Consider the following 19,907-nt stretch of genomic DNA (forward strand, 5'->3'; position numbering starts at 1 on the left):
TCTGGAAAAATATATCTATGGTATATAAACATTTCAGGCTGTCAGCATACACCACGAACTTTATCTTTTAACTGTTTTTTTCCACCAAAATAATATTCTAATAAGAGCCCCCTATTTCTAATTTTGAGAGCGCCCTGGGCGCTTATTACGTCGAATACGGTATTTATTAATGGGAAGTTTTAGCCTAGTCGATAAACAACATTTGGAAAAGATCTGACTTAGGCGGAACCTTATCTACCTGATATTAGGGCTGCAATGATACAGGAAGGCCACGATACGTATCGCGGTATTTGGTCACGATACGATACGTATCTCGATACGCAAGGATATAAAAAGAGTACTCCAGTACTCCAGCATATATTAAATTTCAAGGCTTCAAGCATGTCAGGATTGGACCTTTCATGATTTTGGAACAGTCAAAAATTTTTTATAATAACAAGACTACTTGTCAAGCTTCAAAGTGGAACTTTCTCTCACCCTCTGTCAAAACATGTCAAATTTCAAAACAGCAGGAAATTTCAAAGTTCAAACACCAGAAAATAATGAATGCACTTTGCTGTGTGAATAGTTCAACTTCAGGTTCTTTTTCAGAAAAATTAAAATGTGAACATTGTCAGGGGACAGTGATACCCTCTCTTAACAGAGGTGGAGTCGTAGGGGTAGATGACCAACACTACAGTACATGCTCTGCCTACCTAACACGGCCTACGATGTACGCTTCAGAGTTTGAAAAAGGATTAGAATAATAGTTGTTTATGATTCACAGTGTAAAAAACATATTAATCGAGTGTTACATGCTTTTAAAAAAACAGATTGTATCCCTTCAGCGAATTCAGGTGAAAAAACAGGTATTACAAACCTGGTCGATAAAAATATGAAATTTGATATAAAACATCACCAGACACAATGATTTACCATTAACATTCTATTTCCTGCTCTCCAAGGCATTGTTTTATATGCAGAGATTAAGATTATTTTGTGTTTTGTCTCGTAAACTAAGCCAGATATAATAGCAACCAGCTGTACACACGTTTTCTCCCAATCTACCGGTGATTCAGTTAAATAGTACCCAGTGATATAACTTCAAAGAATTTGGATGCAATGGTTGGAAGAAATTGTATCTGAAATTATAGTTTTATCAGGAATAACATATTTCAATATCGTGTTACTTTATATGCAACTTTATATATATTTAAAATTATAAGAAGCATAAGCGTAGCAGTTTGGTACAGGTGATATCTATTGCAGACTATTTTAAAGTATGGTACAATTTGACCAGTCACCGGAGAGAATTCCTGCACTACATGTATTTCGTTTGCGAAAACGTTATGTTGACATACAATAGTCAAGTTGCCACAAATATGTTTTTTGAAGAGTCGAAGTATGTCATTTATAATATATGTATCCATTCACTGGCAGCTAAAGTTTGTTGCACCCTGCAATTTGACCGTGGTTGCTGTAAATAACGGTGAGTTGTGTAATCTTCTGATCACTTCACATACGATTTCGCCGAAATTAATGTAAACAATATTGAATGAAATTTGGAATAAAATATATTACAAACATGAGTCCAGATATGCAATGATCACGTTTTTAGAACCAGATAGTATAATGATAGGATTGAATTGCGTACTTGAGTTCGGAGTTATTGACTGGTATTTCCGGTGTTCCCTGCTCGCGCTAATAATGTTTTTTTGTGATTGGGAAAAACATCCTGTCAGTGAAGAAACTTGAGCTTATTAAAATGTAAGTAAGTTTTGGGAGCCGTGCGTTACCGCGCTCTATAACAGAGTTAGCGCTATATTGAAGGGTGCAATAGCCAGGGAACATTGTACTAAGATGTGCATTCAGTATCGTGGCGTATCGATAAATAGACCCACGTGTATCATGTATTATGTATCATATAGTTGGTCAAGTATCGCGATGCATCGGAATATCGGTGTATCGATCGTTTCACCCTAACCTGATATAATAGTTTAGTTCCAGATCATTACATTGTTATATCGCTTCCTTTATTTGAAATTTAATTTAGTAATATGGTTATTATCCCACCATTTGTACATTTGAATATATGGCGTTATAATCTTGTAGGTGAAAGATTGGCATGGTAGGTGAAAGAATCTGGCCTGGGATATTCCTTCTCTGGGGAAGGTTTAGCTTTGTTTATTTTGTCCCCAGTGAAGAACTGTCCTAGGCCAAACAATCCTTATGAAGGAACTGGCCAGAAGTAGGTTTAACCTTGTAACCAGTGTGCACACTTTTCATAAATCCGCTACGCAGATTAACACAGTATGCACACTGTTTTTGTACATTTATACCTCTGTAACTGCCAAAAATATTGAATTCAATTCTAAAATGAATTACTGTAGCTTCTCAGTTGTCGGGTTCTTTCAATACCAGTGTCAACACCACTCTCTCATGTCAATGCCAATATCATAAATGCTACTATATGTTCCACACAATTATCTTAGACACAACTCTGTTTCAATATAGTGATACTGCAATCACCATGGTAACACTTACAGTGTATAGATAGCATGGGTTTTCCATTTACATCTTTACAATTCCAAAATATTTCTTCTCAAAACTAAATCTAGTTAAACATAAAACTTCTTCTGTCTCCTATTAGCTTGAATCAATAAGAATGGAGTCGCTAGACGTGACCACTTCAGCATTCTCTGGTGCCGGTGCTGTTGTTGGTTAACCGTTATTGATATGAACTGCATTGCTTTGAAAGCATGTGGTCTAATAGTTAAAAATTGATAGCCCCGAGGACTTGATTAATGGATAATTCCTCAACTATTGTTAATTCTTATGGACAAGTTGTCTCATATTCTGAAAATTGCAATACCATCTATGGTTTTATAACGTCACTGGTGTATTGTTATCTGATGTTAACATAATTGTTGTCATCTGAAGTTAGAAAAAATAAACATGTTTATCAAAATATTTTAGAGTGAGAGGTTATAATTTTCTCATTCAATTTATGGACCATACCGAAGAAATGGATTGCTTGAAAAACTGTACAATAACTACATTGTGTTTTCCTGTTCAATACAACTTGTGTGATATAATACCACTATAGCAGTATTGGTTGATTGATACATAATTTTATCTTAGTATAATTAAAAATAAATATTTAAACAAAAATTCCATTTAACAAGTTATTTGCATACATAATGGTATAACGGACATATTTCAATTTGGTTAAAGGAAATGTGCTTACAAACATCTCATTGATTTTCCTCGTGTAGAGTTGGAGCATTGCTCCAGTCTGAAATCATTCCTTCAAAATGTTTCATTTGAAATCGTGTTTCCACTTGTTGATAGATATTTCATGTGAAATCATTTCGCCACTTGCTGATGAAGATGTTTCATGTGAAGTCATGTGGCCACTTCCTGGTCAGCTCAAAAGGAATAAAAACTAATGCGTAATAAAGAAATGATTAAACTTGCATGTGTGTTGTACTGATTTTACGAAACAAGCGTATCATACCTTGTTTCATACAAATTCAGTGTGTTTGACACGTCATTCAACACAAGGCATTTCTCTCTTTTACTGTGACTGTCATAGTAGACACAATTTATGGATAATAACTTCTTTAATACTGTGAAGCAACGTTTCAGTATAGTCCTTATACCATTGTCAAGCAAAACTGAATGAGGAACATTATACAGAATATGTATAGTAGGTGGAGGATTATCAGAAGAGGATTAACACTAATAACAAAATCCTCTACAACAACCTCCATGATTTCACTAAAAGAAAACTAACAGAAGCAGTCCACATTCGCCACCACAAACTTTCATTTAACAGAGATCAAGGCTATTTCATCCCATCCGCCTACTATGAACTCATTAAGCACACAACACCTAAGCAAACTTATCCTGTTTATTATGTCTCCCCCAGAATGGAGGGAGACATATTGTTTTTGGCACGGTTCCCGTCGGCGTCGGCGTTCCCACCGTTTCCGGACCATAACTCAGAAACCGTTTAATATTTTTTGCGAAACTTTGTATACACATTAACCCAGCACTGAAGTGGTGCCTTTTGCTATTAAGAGATTTTTGACATTTTTATTTTTTCTCGTTTCCATGGAGATAAGTTGAACATAGACTCTGAATGGGGGTAAGCTTGGTTTCCGGACCATAACTCAGAAACCGTTTAATATTTTTTCGCGAAACTTTGTATACACATTAACCCAGCACTGATGTAGTGCCTTTTGCTATTCAGAGATTTTTGACATTTTTATTTTTTCTCGTTTCCATGGAGATAACTTGAACAAAGACATCTGAATGGGGGTAAGCTTGGTTTCCGGACCATAACTCAGAAACCGTTTAATATTTTTTCGCGAAACTTTGTATACACATTAACCCAGCACTGAAGTGGTGCCTTTCGCTATTTAGAGATTTTTGACATTTTTATTTTTTCTCGTTTCCATGGAGATAACTTGAACATAGACTCTGAATGGGGGTAAGCTTGGTTTCCGGACCATAACTCGGAAACCGTTTAATATTTTTTCGCGAAACTTTGTATACACATTAACCCAGCACTGAAGTGGTGCCCATTAGTTGTTTGAAATTTCTAGGAGTTCTATTTTTGTCTCTGTTATTTAGTAATGGAGGGTGGGAATGAAGAGATGGGGTTTAACGTGAAGTAAACGAATGAATTGGGGTTAGGCGAGTGGGGGGAGACATATGTTTTTACGAGTAAAAAGACTTTCTAGTTTGGCTTCCATGTGTTCTCTGTCCATCATGTTGTGACAGTATTATCCTTCTGTTATCAACACTTACTCATGTTATCCCACTCATGTATGCAGTTGTTCTTTCTGTTAATCCTCCACCTACTATATATATTTTGTACAATGTTCCTCATTCAGTCTTGCTTGACAACAGTACAAGGATCTATACCAAAACGTCGCCTTTACAGTATTAAAGAAGTTGTTATCCATAAATTGTGTCTACTTTGAAATCCGTCAACTAGGAAGTAATGCCTATCAAACAATTCAAAATGTGACTGTCATATTCCCTGCAGACTTTACCAGCTTGTAAATACTACAGTGTAACAGTATTAACCTGTTCTTGATGTTGACAGGGGATGGTATTATTCATCTCAAGGAATGTACCACTCGGGGCTTAGTGTCATGAAGAATGAAATGTTTTGCCAGACACCGGACTCACTGACATTTGTGGAAATAGAATCCATGTTGGAGGTGCCGCGAGGGAGGCAGTAGGCTGTGTATGTTGCAATTACATTCATGTGTTTATGAACAAGTGAGATATTGTTAGGCCCAAATGTGAAATATTTGTGTGTTTCTGATAAGATGGTCTTTATATGAATCAGTGAGACAGTTAGGCCCAAATGTGACATTAGTTTGTGTTTTTGATGACATGCCTTTAATATGAATCACTGAGGTATTGCAAGGCCCAAATATGAAACTTCTTTCGTGTTTCTGATAGCATATGCTCTAAACACATAAAAACATTTACAATTTTAAATATTATGAGTTTTCATAGGTCATTTTGGTGATTTGGGTTGCAAAAAGACCCAACCTCTTGATCAGTGAGCTGTGAGCACTGATCACCAGGACCAACCGAGGAATCAATACCATCTGACATCATTGGAACTGGATTATTATGATTGCTGACAATGGCTTTGCCCTGTTTTTGTTTGTCACAATCACCCAATAACACGGTGATTTGTTTTGGTATTCTCAGAGGAAGATAATTAATCCAAGGGCTATGACAAGAATTGGTAAAAATTCCAAAAATATAATGAAAAGGTTCCAAACATTTAGATAATAATAATGTTTTTGTAATGAAAGTTGACTTGTCGTTCATCGGGACCAAAAGTGGGGGAAGATCATTAATACTTAGTTTTAAATTATTGCACTGATGTAACATACCTCTACATCAAAAACAAATTAAAAATAAATTGAAGCTTATGTAATATCAGTTCCATACAGTGTTGCAGCTGGTGCATATCCTTCTTCTGGTTTCCAAGGCCACGTGTGGCCTAGTGATCTAGGGCATTATTCTCTGTTTAGAGATGGGCCCCTTAGGCGTGTCAGAAACGTATGATCATGGGTTCGATTTGTTTGTCTGTTTGTTGTTACCAGCTATAGGACGGTAGCCTGTAAATAATTGAGTCTGGAACAAACAATCATAAGTGATTGATAATGTGAACAACGATCAACACCATCAGGGTATGAAGGCATGCTATGACCCAAGTCTCCAGCCTGACACGCTATGACCCAAGTCTCCAGCCTGACACGCTATGACCCAAGTCTCCAGCCTGACACGCTGTGAACCAAGTCTCCAGCCTGACACACTATGACCCAAGTCTCCAGCCTGACACGCTGTGAACCAAGTCTCCAGCCTGACACGCTATGAACCAAGTCTCCAGCCTGACACACTATGACCCAAGTCTCCAGCCTGACACGCTATGACCCAAGTCTCCAGCCTGACACGCTATGACCCAAGTCTCCAGCCTGACACGCTATGACCCAAGTCTCCAGCCTGACACGCTATGACCCAAGTCTCCAGCCTGACACACTATGACCCAAGTCTCCAGCCTGACACGCTATGACCCAAGTCTCCAGCCTGACACGCTATGAACCAAGTCTCCAGCCTGACACACTATGACCCAAGTCTCCAGCCTGACACGCTATGACCCAAGTCTCCAGCCTGACACGCTATGAACCAGTCTCCAGCCTGACACGCTATGAACCAAGTCACCAGCCTGACCACCCAATCCATTTGGTTGCCTCTTACGACTAGTAAAGGTTGCTGCCGACATATTCTAACCCGGACTCCCCACAGTCACAGATTAGCTCTGATTATGTTTTTGGGTTTTGTCAGCACCATTCTCTTGGGTTCAAACTGACTTAATAATTAAACCAAATCATTCTGATTACCATGACACCCTGCTGGAAACATCACAACAGTTACTGTCAAAAATGCCTTTATTTAATAATATGGACAAATGTGTTCGAAACAGATCTGAACCATGATATATATACCATGTATGTCCTAATCGAATTGTGGTTATAGACAGTTATATTGGCACAAAGAACTATGGCAGAGCTGGAGTCTGTGAGGCGTGCCTAATTATTTGGAGAATGTCTTAGCCATTTCACAAATGTGACCCCCGCTGGGATTTCATTATGGAATTGCGCCAGTTTTATTTGTGTGGTTCTTTCCTGTGATTATTGCACAATATTAGCCTTTGGGCTTCACCATTGTGATCATGCAGTAGATCTACCATGTATCTACAGCCAAAGATTCACTCCTACACACCATATCCTCCAGATGAGTTTGAATGTTAAACAGCTCATAAACATGTAGTGTTAATTCCTTTAATATCCCCAAAATGGACTCAGAGAAAGTATTAAGTCCCATTTCTCATTCAAATGTCAGACTGACTGACAGTTGCATAAAGCAAGAAACATTGTTTACCATGTTTAAATATTCTGTGTTTATCTGCTAGTGGAGACACTTGCGTATTTATTTTAAAGGTTTTATTTTAGTTATAAATGCAAAAAAACAATAGTGATGTAACAATACGTCAATACAGTATTGAATCGCGATATGCCATCATACATTGATTTATGACCCCTGTATAGCAATGCATACGATACATTTCTTTGAACATTACATTGGTGTAAAAACATGTGAATAATAACAGAAACTGTTAACCAACAGCTTATATACTATTTTTGATCTTTGAAATTTAATAACAAATGTTTCAGGATAGTGATTCACCTGCAAAAAGAAATAAAATCAACTTGTGAAATAAAAGTACTGTATAAATCTTATATCGCATCCATAGTATCAGGATAAGTATCGTATCGCGACTGCACTGTAATGTTACACCTGTAATAAACAAAACTTTTGTTTTTTAGTATCTTAGTTAATGCATACATGTATTTTGATAATGGCTCAATTTCACTCCAACCATCCTTGTTCTAACCGACTAAAGTAAAAGAAAATATCTATGCCAGCGGGAAAAAGTAACTATGCTTAATATGAAGTTCAATGAAAATAAATTTATTCTGCAATTACATAATAAGAATGAGGTGTAATAAATGATAATCTTTCAATACATATTCATGAAGACATATTCTCATCTTCAAGGTCGTGATTTGCAGTTTCAAATGCATGTGCATCTTCATGCACGGAGCACAGTTTGGATGTTTGCGTGTTTGTTTGGAACATCATGCTCAGATGAGTTTTTTGTGTGAACAGCACACAGTGATTGTTTAGCTATAAGGTGCTCCTAAAACACTTTTGTTTAATTGAAATAATGCTTACTCAATGCCAAGGATTGTTGAAAATCTTCACGCTGTGGGTATGCTGCAAACAGGAATGGTGCAAAACAAAGTTGTTCAATGTTCATCAAAACATGACATCATATCTTTGGAGACAGGACAGGGCAACAGTCATGACTTTCAACGGGCTGGTCCTCCATGTGGGAGTCACATCAACAAGAAAACCATCTACAGAATCGATGCCAAACTACCACATTAACAGCTTGTACAATTCATGGGTTGAGACCAATTAATGGCAGAACCCATTGAAGGAACTCAGCATCCGTTGTCCAGCAATACCCCAACTTTGCTTCCATGTCACCTGGCTTGGTGTAGACAATATCTGATGTTCAGAAGACAAGATGGGGACAGTATACTGTTCATGGATGAGGGATCCCGACATGGGTACAATGTGTGAAGCCCATTTGTGGTGTCCCCCGCCGTGATATTGCTGGAATATTGCTAAAAGCGGCGTTTAACCTCACTCACTCACTCACTCACTCACTCACTCACTCACTCACTCATGGGAGCACACAACTCATTGTTAATGGCAATTTGAATGGCGTACGCCCCCGGGACAACATCGTTTGAGATCATGTTCTATCCTTTAGCAAATACAGGGATGTAACCTCACGTTGCAGCAGGATAGTGCCCGCCCACATGTGGCATGTGCTGTAACAGACTTTGTGAGGCATCAGTACTGCCGTGTTTCTCCAGGCCTTCTCTAGGAGGAGATAGGAGGAGCCTACAACAGGACCAGAACCAGCCGGTAATGCCAGCTCAGTTGTGCCAATCTTTGGTTGATATTTGGTACAATATTCCCCAGGCTATTTTCAATAATCTGTTGTCTTCAGTGCGCTGCCTTGCCTGTATCAATGCAAATGGTGGTCACACCCGATATTGACATTGTTAAGAGAGTTGTTACACAACCCCTCTGTTAGGGCATGGTGCTCTGTCTCCTGTTAACAGGTATAGGTTTTGGCAACAAATTTGTTGTGATAAAACAAAAATGACAAATGACAAATGTTATTTTCAATAACATTACATTTACAGCACTTTATATAAAGCAGAGTTACTTTTCTCCTTTAGTATATTCATGTTGACAATCAAATGATCAGTTTTTGTTATAACTTTTATCAGTGAAATGTATTATGCATCTGGCATTAATCATTTAATGATAAAAGCCTTTTGTGTAATGACTACATGCAGGAAAATGTTTTCGCATGAAGAATAGTTCTTAAAACTATTCAATAATTCACACAAATGAGGGTCTGAAATTCGGTCAGGGTTAGTCAGCTATCACATATATCATGGCTTATTTAGCTCACATTGTTTATAGCCCCATTTGTGAATATGTCATTACCTGTTATCATTCGTCATTGTCAACATCTCCCCATCAAAATCTGGACCAATGAAGCTATAATGAACGAGTGTTCTATTTCTGTGTTCAAATTAAATGTTTATACAACTTAATTCTTTATCCTTTTTTTTAAATTCTGCTCTTTCTATTAAAGGTTGTAAAACTCTGCATTGATGTGTTTCATGAAAATGATGTGAAAAAATAATCAGGTTAAGAAAGTTTTTTACTTTAGCTTGAAAATAACATAAAACCTAAGAAATTACAGTACCCAGGAAGATGAAACTTTTTAGTGGGTGATAATTACATGACGTAGTTTAACGATTGTTGAAGGCTTCAATGCACCAGTTTCGAATGCTTGGTTTCACTGAAGAAGTAGACATTCATGACCTTCATCACATTGGGCTTTCCTCCCACGTGAGCCTGACATGCAGTACAGTGATATGTTTGAAGCAGTGTTTTCCTCCCACATGAGCCTGACATGCAGTACAGTGATATGTTTGAAGTAGTGTCTTCCTCCCACGTGAGGCTGACGTGGAGGGATATTACTTAAAATGTTTCGATCCATGAAGATCCGGGTTAGAATAGGTCTTCAGCAACCCATGCTTGCTGTAAAAAGCAACTATGCTTGTTGTAAGAGGCAACTAACGAGATGGGATGGTCAGGCTTGCTGACTTGGTTGATGCATGTCATCGTATCCCAATTGTGTGGATCGATGCTCATGATATTAATCACTGGATTGTCTGGTCCAGACTCGATTATTTACAGAGCGCCATCATATAGCTGGAATATTGCTGAGTATGGCTTAAAACAATAAACAAACAAACTTAAAATGTTTCACCCACTCACTGGATGGTGAGCTACACCTACCTGATGTTAAAGGAATGCCAGCAGTTCTCATGCAAGTTTCCTTCACTCACTGACAGACATAAGGTATTTAAGGTACATGGATGTTATACATTCGTGTACAATATGGACACACATATAGAATGTGTTTTTCAGTAGGTCCTGCAGATATAATTAGAAGAATGCGTTGGTTATGAATGGGTTGAGTGGGAATTAAAATTTCTCTGTATTAGAGTGCACATTTTTAGTGTTTTAACATTTTTCTTGCTTTCTTAAAATTGTGACTTTTTGTGCTGAATAGGTTACACATTTTAAGCATTCTTTGATTTTCGTAATCATATTTCTGGTGAGAGTAGTGATGCCATTCGGGTTCAAATACTGGGCACATGAAGAAATTATGGAATTAATTTTCTGTCTTTGTTTTTGTAGAGATTACAGATTTAATTATAATGTGGTGTATTTTCCATCCCCTTGGTTCGATAGGGAACAAAGTGTTATTATAGACCAATGATCCGTGCTACAGACTCACTGAAGTAAACCGTCACTGGTTCCAGAGCCTGATTACGCTCTCCCAGGCGGGCACACAGCTAAATATTATCCGCATCAAGACTGCAAACATCACTCAGCGAGGCTATCAGTGCTGTTCCACAGTCAATGACTAGATAGGATTGTTATTGGTGTTGATTTCAATATTCACAATCGTATAAGGCTAAAGTGATGTTGAACAGATCAAATGGTATCAAAATATGATGTGATTTCCTTATATGTATGCACCATGCAGAATGCAAACTGTTTTAGTGGCAAAACTGCACCTACAGACTAGAAGCCTGAAGCTGTTAAATTGTAAAGTCATGATCAACTCTGTTTGATTGTGCTGTCATGATTAACCTTGATTAATTGTGATGTTGTGATTAACTTGGTTTGATTGTGCTGTTGTGATTCACATTGTGTGATGATCCTGTCATTATTATGTCTCCCCCAGAATGGAGGGAGACATATTGTTTTTGGCACGGTTCCCGTCGGCGTCGGCGTTGGCATTAATATTTTTTCGCGAAACTTTGTATACACATTAACCCAGCACTGAAGTGGTGCCTTTTGCTATTTAGAGATTTTTGACATTTTTATTTTTTCCCGTTTCCATGGAGATAAGTTGAACATAGGCTCTGAATGGGGGTAAGCTTGGTTTCCGGACCATAACTCAGAAACCGTTTAATATTTTTTTCGCGAAACTTTGTATACACATTAACCCAGCACTGAAGTGGTGCCTTTTGCTATTTAGAGATTTTTGACATTTTTATTTTTTCCTGTTTCCATGGAGATAAGTTGAACATAGACTTTGAATGGGGGTAAGCTTTGTTTCCGGACCATAACTCAGAAACCGTTTAATATTTTTTCGCGAAACTTTGTATACACATTAACCCAGCACTGAAGTGGTGCCTTTCGCTATTTAGAGATTTTTGACATTTTTATTTTTTCTCGTTTCCATGGAGATAACTTGAACATAGGCTCTGAATGGGGGTAAGCTTGGTTTCCGGACCATAACTCAGAAACCGTTTAATATTTTTTTCGCGAAACTTTGTATACATATTAACCCATCACTGAAGTGGTGACTTTTGCTATTTAGAGATTTTTGACATTTTTATTTTTTCCTGTTTCCATGGAGATAAGTTGAACATAGACTCTGAATGGGGGTAAGCTTTGTTTCCTGACCATAACTCAGAAACCGTTTAATATTATTTCATGAAGTTGTAACATATTAACCAAGTCCTGAAGTGGTGCCCATTAGTTGTTTGAAATTTCTAGGAGTTCTATTTTTGTCTCTGTTATTTAATTAATGGAGGGTGAGAATGAAGAGATGGGGTTTAACGTGAAGTAAACGAATGAATGGGGGTTAGGGGAGTGGGGGGAGACATATGTTTTTACGAGTAAAAACACTTTCTAGTTAACCCTGTTTGATGATCCTGTCCTGATTCACCTTGTTTGATGATCCTGTCCTGATTCACCTTGTTTGATGATCCTGTCATGATTCACCTTGTTTGATGATCCTCTCATGATTCCCCCTATTTGATGATCCTGTCATGATTCACCCTGTTTGATGATCCTGTCATTTTTCACCTTGTTTGATGATCCTGTCATTTTTCACCTTGTTTGATGATCCTCTCATGATTCCCCTTATTTGATGATCCTGTAATTATTCACCTTGTTTGATGATCCTGTCATGATTCACCCTCTTTGAAGATCCTGTCATGATTCCCCTTTTTTGATGATCCTGTCATGATTCCCCTTGTTTGATGATCCTGTCATGATTCCCCTTGTTTGATGATCCTGTCATGATTCACCCTGTTTGATGATCCAGTCATGATTTCTCTGTTTGATGATCATGTCATGATTCACCCTGTTTGATGATCCTTTCATGATTCACCCTGTTTGATGATCCTGTCATGATTCCCCTTATTTGATGATCCTGTCATGATTCACCTTTTTTGATGATCCTGTCATGATTCCCCTTATTTGATGATCCTGTCATGATTCACCTTTCTGATGATCCAGTCATGATTTCTCTGTTTGATGATCCAGTCATGATTTCTCTGTTTGATGATCCTGTCATGATTCACCCTGTTTGATGATCCTGTCATGATTCACCCTGTTTGATGATCCTGTCATGATTCACCCTGTTTGATGATCCTGTCATGTTTCCCCTTATTTGATGATCCTGTCATGATTCACCCTGTTTGATGATCCTGTCATGATTCACCTTGTTTAACTATCCTGTTATGATTCCCCTTGTTTGATGATCCTGTCATGATTCACCCTGTTTGATGATCCTGTCATGATTCACCCTGTTTGATGATCCTGTCATGATTCTCCTTATTTGATGATCCTGTCATGATTCACCTTTTTTGATGATCCTGTCATGATTCACCTTGTTTGATGATCCTGTCATGATTCCCCTTATTTGATGATCCTGTCATGATTCTCCTTGTTTGATGATCCTGTCATGATTCAACTTGTTTGATGATCCTGTCATGATTCCCCTTTTTTGATGATCCTGTCATGATTCCCCTTGTTTGATGATCCTGTCATGATTCCCCTTGTTTGATGATCCTGTCATGATTCACCCTGTTTGATGATCCAGTCATGATTTCTCTGTTTGATGATCATGTCATGATTCACCCTGTTTGATGATCCTTTCATGATTCACCCTGTTTGATGATCCTGTCATGATTCCCCTTATTTGATGATCCTGTCATGATTCACCTTTTTTGATGATCCTGTCATGATTCCCCTTATTTGATGATCCTGTCATGATTCACCTTTCTGATGATCCAGTCATGATTTCTCTGTTTGATGATCCAGTCATGATTTCTCTGTTTGATGATCCTGTCATGATTCACCCTGTTTGATGATCCTGTCATGATTCACCCTGTTTGATGATCCTGTCATGATTCACCCTGTTTGATGATCCTGTCATGTTTCCCCTTATTTGATGATCCTGTCATGATTCACCCTGTTTGATGATCCTGTCATGATTCACCTTGTTTAACTATCCTGTTATGATTCCCCTTGTTTGATGATCCTGTCATGATTCACCCTGTTTGATGATCCTGTCATGATTCACCCTGTTTGATGATCCTGTCATGATTCTCCTTATTTGATGATCCTGTCATGATTCCCCTTTTTTGATGATCCTGTCATGATTCACCCTGTTTGATGATCCTGTCATGATTCACCTTGTTTGATGATCCTGTCATGATTCCCCTTTTTTGATGATCCTGTCATGATTCCCCTTATTTGATGATCCTGTCATGATTCACCGTTTGATGATCCTGTCATGATTCCCCTTATTTGATGATCCTGTCATGATTCCCCTTTTTTGATGATCCTGTCATGATTCCCCTTGTTTGATGATCCCGTCATGATTCCCCTTGTTTGATGATCCTGTCATGATTCACCCTGTTTGATGATCCAGTCATGATTTCTCTGTTTGATGATCCTGTCATGATTCACCCTGTTTGATGATCCTTTCATGATTCACCCTGTTTGATGATCCTGTCATGATTCCCCTTATTTGATGATCCTGTCATGATTCACCTTTTTTGATGATCCTGTCATGATTCCCCTTATTTGATGATCCTGTCATGATTCACCTTTCTGATGATCCAGTCATGATTTCTCTGTTTGATGATCCAGTCATGATTTCTCTGTTTGATGATCCTGTCATGATTCACCCTGTTTGATGATCCTGTCATGATTCACCCTGTTTGATGATCCTGTCATGTTTCCCCTTATTTGATGATCCTGTCATGATTCACCCTGTTTGATGATCCTGTCATGATTCACCTTGTTTAACTATCCTGTTATGATTCCCCTTGTTTGATGATCCTGTCATGATTCACCCTGTTTCATGATCCTGTCATGATTCACCCTGTTTGATGATCCTGTCATGATTCTCCTTATTTGATGATCCTGTCATGATTCTCCTTATTTGATGATCCTGTCATGATTCCCCTTTTTTGATGATCCTGTCATGATTCACCCTGTTTGATGATCCTGTCATGATTCACCTTGTTTAACGATCCTGTCATGATTCACCCTGTTTGATGATCCTCTAATGATTCACCCTGTTTGATGATCCTGTCATGATTCACCCTGTTTGATGATCCTCTAATGATTCCCCTTATTTGATGATCCTGTCATGATTCACCCTGTTTGATGATCCTGTCATGATTCACCCTGTTTGACGATCCTGTCATGATTCACCCTGTTTGATGATCCTCTAATGATTCCCCTTATTTGATGATCCTGTCATGATTCACCCTGTTTGATGATCCTTTCATGATTCACGTTGTTTGATGATCCTGTCATGATTCCCCTTTTTTGATGATCCTCTAATGATTCACCCTGTTTGACGATCCTGTCATGATTCCCCTTATTTGATGATCCTGTCATGATTCTCCTTATTTGATGATCCTGTCATGATTCACCTTGTTTGATGATCCTGTCATGATTCACCCTGTTTGATGATCCTGTCATGATTCACCTTGTTTGATGATCCTGTCATGATTCACCTTGTTTGATGATCCTGTCATGATTCACCTTGTTTAATGATCCTGTCATTATGAACCCTGTTTGATGATCCTGTCATGATTCATCCTGTTTGATGATCCTGTCATTATGAACCCTGTTTGATGATCCTGGCATGATTCATCTTGTTTGATGACTGCCTCTGGTAGATACTGAATGTCTACCAGGAGGGCGCAAGGTCGGTGGTTTAATCCTCATTCACGCCACACCACACCAACAGATGTTCAAAGATGGTAGTTAAGGTGATAAAACAAGGACTGATTATCTCGGAGTCAGTGTACTGTGCCTGAGTGGGATATCCATGTTACAACTGAAGCATCTCAGTGGGCTAGCACTATGAAACCAACATTAGTCCAAACCAGTACAGGCAGTCTCTTTCACGCCCGCACTCACGTTTTCAGTACAATAATCTTGAACCTGACATGAAACCCCATTTCACCTCACCTCTACTCAGAAACCTTCCCTATAGTCACTTGAGCAACAACAGTGTGCAGAATATCCCATGTTGTATTTGCAGACAGCTGCCCTAACAACCTGACCTGCAGGGACAAGACATGCTTCAGAGATGCAGAGAAGTGCAATTTTCAGTCGGAGTGTTCAGGAGGAGAGGACGAGGCTGACTGCTGGTGTGGTAGGCATACTTCTTCTATACCTATGTACCGCCGTGGTCTAGTGGCAGAGCGTCCGCCCTGGGAGCGGAAGGTCCGGGGTTCGATCCCCGGCCGCGTCATACCAAAAGACGTTAAAAGATGGTACTTGTTGTTACCCTGTCTGGCGCTCGGCATTAAGGGGCTAAAACAAGGACTGGTCGGCTCGGAGTCAGTATACTGTGTCTGAGTCGGGTATTCATGCTAAACTGCGGCATTGTATCTCAGTGGGCTAGCACTTTAAATCGTCATCAGTCCGGACTACTACAAGCAGCCACACACACACACACATGCATGCACGTCGCTATATAAGTGCAATAATCTTGGACGCGACGTTAAACCCAATTTCACCTCACCTCACTCTATACCTATGTGACTGGGGGATTCTGCGACAGTATGTCACATGGATGTTACCCCAGTGAGACGATAATGAATAATTAATGAATTGTTCATGAAATTATTCATGACCTTTTATGAGTATGCATGCTCTTATAATGGGATGCTTTCATGAACTTTTTTAATTCATGAATGTTCAAAATAGTTAAAATTCATGAATATTCATGAAATGGTATGGTTCATGGTGTGGTCCATGAATATTCATGACTGGTCTGGTTGAAAAAGCGTTATATTTTAGGTTCATGAATATATGAGATTTTAATGCACTAAAAATAAATCAATTTCAGTTGAAATATGTTACATGTTCATTTTGCATTTGAAAAACTTCAGAGAAACCTCATTCACATTTCATGAACACTCATGAATTGTATGCTGTCAAAAAGTGTTCATAAATTTGAAAATAAATCATGAATATCCTTAAGATAGTATGGTGCATGAATATTCATGAACTGTATGCTTGAAAACACTTCATTTTCTGGAAAGAGAACTCTCTCTTTTTAGCATTGTCAACAGAAATGAAAAAGTATTAAGAATAATATTTATGTGTTTCTGTTCATTGTCAACTTGAGGAGGAATTATGTGCAAGTACAATTATAGATTGTTGGCATGAGGGTGACGACAATCTGCAGTTATTTCATTTCTAGGTCATCATCACTCTTCATATGAATCAGTCTCTTCATTAATAGCGATTAACTTTCATGACTTCTAGATTGATTCCTAATTATTCGTGGAAATTCATGAATGATTTTTAATTAACAATCATGAAATTTCATCAATCCAGATTTATTCAAGCAAGTTCATGAATTGCTTTTTCATGAATTATCATGAACTTGCTTGAATTATGTTCCTGATATTCATGAACATTCATGAACCATACATGAACTTTCATGAATTCGTAGGGGTAATAGGTCAACAGCCAGGAGACCTTGGATTGTTGTTCATGCAGTGAAGCATGGTGTGTCTGACGGCATTTATTTACAGTCTGCTATGATATATCTACAATATGTAAACAACTGACAGTGGCATTAAACAACAATCACTCAGAGTCAATCAGGGATTCGACACATCCGATATTAAAGTAGTAATAAATATAGTAAGAGTTTGCCATGACTGGACTGTGAGTGCGAGACAATCGGGGATTTGACACATTCAGTTTGACACATCCAGGTAGAAATAGTGATAAGTGAGAGTTTGCCTTATCTGCACTTCATTGACACAGTTTGGGAAACAACACATCCAGTTCAAGACAACAGAGTTCAACTGTAGCATATATATGTGAATATATAACCAAGTGAGTTACAGAACCTTATGCAAGTCCCTTTTTTCACTTCTCTCCGCTTCACATTTTCACATTGACAACCATCAATAACCTTTAAGTTTGTTCTTACGTATTACAATAGAACTTGAACAAAATACCTGTGAAGCGATAAAATAAAGTACTATTTGATACCATGTTTGACTACAACTTCATTTGTTTCAGATAAAACAATAACCAGTCAAGACAAAAACAAACTTGGATCAAACACTTTTGCACAAAATGGTATGATTTATGTTTTTTTAATCTTTTCTTCAGTAGTCATTTGTGATTGCTTATTCAGCTTCCTCAGTATGATTGAATGTCCAGGAAGCCAGGATGATTTCATGTCAATCCTTACAGTATTTAGATTTAAACTCACAATGGGTGGATAGCAAGGATTGATGTTCATGCTATCAACCACTGGTTTGCATTGCCTGGCCTGGAGCCAGTCCCCATACAAGCACCTGTGCTATTACTGAAAGATGACAACAGAGTTGGAAGAACATACAGAACAACTGTAGCAATATTTATTACAATTATTGAAATATATTATTTGCCTTCATAGATTTGACAATCATAGCAAAACAACAGTTTAAATTCACTTACTCAATTTTAAATCTGGTACTTTAAGTTGGCTTTCTCTCCAAAGTCACTGGAAGGTATTCAGTTACAACTCTGGGTGAGCTTGCCTTCAATAGATGATATATACCCTGCATGGTGGGAGATGTCAGTCTTTTAAAGGAAAATGGCATATTTAGCACATTATCAGCTAAAATTGGATAAAATGGGAGAGGATTACAAAAGGATTGGTCTGACCCGATAATTTTAAATTATAGCTTCAGAAAGCGTTATCAGTGTGAATGAGTAAAGGATGCAATGCAAAGGGTACAATCAATGCATTGATCAAACTTCCTGATAAGCTGCATATCTGCATCAAATACACAACAGACTGGACGCAAGGGAGCTAAAATATATTGAATACCCAATTGTGAATGATAACTTGTGAGTAAAGAGTCAATGGCTGAACCAGTTATCTGCACTCATGACTGATCGTAGGTGAAGATATATACCACTGTGTGGAGCTTGGGGAGTTGAAACAAAACAGCACATAAAAGGCGATGCAGACTCTAGTATTTACACAAAACAGTCACGTAGAGTTCAGTGTGCACACGAAACAGTGGCGCGGAGTTCAGTGTGCACACGAAACAGTGATGTGGAGTACAATGTGCACACGAAACTGTAACACAGAGTTCAATGTGCACACGAAACAGTGACGCGGATTTCAGTGTGCACACGAAACAGTGACGTGGAGTTCAATGTGCACACGAAACTTATGTGGAGTTCAGTGTGCACACGAAACAGTGACGTGGAGTTCAATGTGCACAGGAAACAGTGACGTGGAGTTCAGTGTGCACAGGAAACAGTGACGTGGAGTTCAGTGTGCACACGAAACTGATGTGGAGTTCAGTGTGCACACAAAACAATGACGTGGAGTTCAGTGTGCACACGAAACAGTGACATGGAGTTCAGTGTGCACACGAAACTGATGTGGAGTTCAGTGTGCACACGAAAGCGTCACGTGGAGTTCAATGTGCACACGAAACAGTGACGTGGAGTTCAGTGTGCACATGAAACTGATCTGGAGTTCAGTGTGCACACGAAAGCGTCACGTGGAGTTCAATGTGCACAGGAAACAGTGACGTGGAGTTCAGTGTGCACACGAAACTGATGTGGAGTTCAGTGTGCACACAAAACAATGACGTGGAGTTCAGTGTGCACACGAAACAGTGACATGGAGTTCAGTGTGCACACGAAACTGATGTGGAGTTCAGTGTGCACACGAAACTGATGTGGAGTTCAGTGTGCACACGAAACTGATGTGGAGTTCAGTGTGCACACGAAACTTATGTGGAGTTCAGTGTGCACACGAAACAGTGGCATGGAGTTAAGTGTGCACACGAAACTGATGT

General features: G+C 38.5%; 1 protein-coding gene across 1 annotated transcript in view; it reads left to right on the forward strand.

Moving 5' to 3' along the window:
- The window catches only part of LOC124140988 (leukocyte tyrosine kinase receptor-like), a 228,648-nt gene that overhangs the window by 9,797 nt on the left and 198,944 nt on the right, over positions 1-19,907 (forward strand). The window contains exons 2-3 of the mRNA XM_048403314.1: positions 16,115-16,228; positions 18,121-18,180. Of these exons, the coding sequence (XP_048259271.1) occupies positions 16,115-16,228; positions 18,121-18,180 (174 nt within the window). The remainder of the gene's footprint in view (positions 1-16,114; positions 16,229-18,120; positions 18,181-19,907) is intronic.

This window comes from Haliotis rufescens, unplaced genomic scaffold (assembly GCF_023055435.1).
Source record: "Haliotis rufescens isolate VD_foot unplaced genomic scaffold, xgHalRufe1.0.p SCAF_3, whole genome shotgun sequence".
Lineage (NCBI taxonomy): Eukaryota > Metazoa > Mollusca > Gastropoda > Lepetellida > Haliotidae > Haliotis > Haliotis rufescens.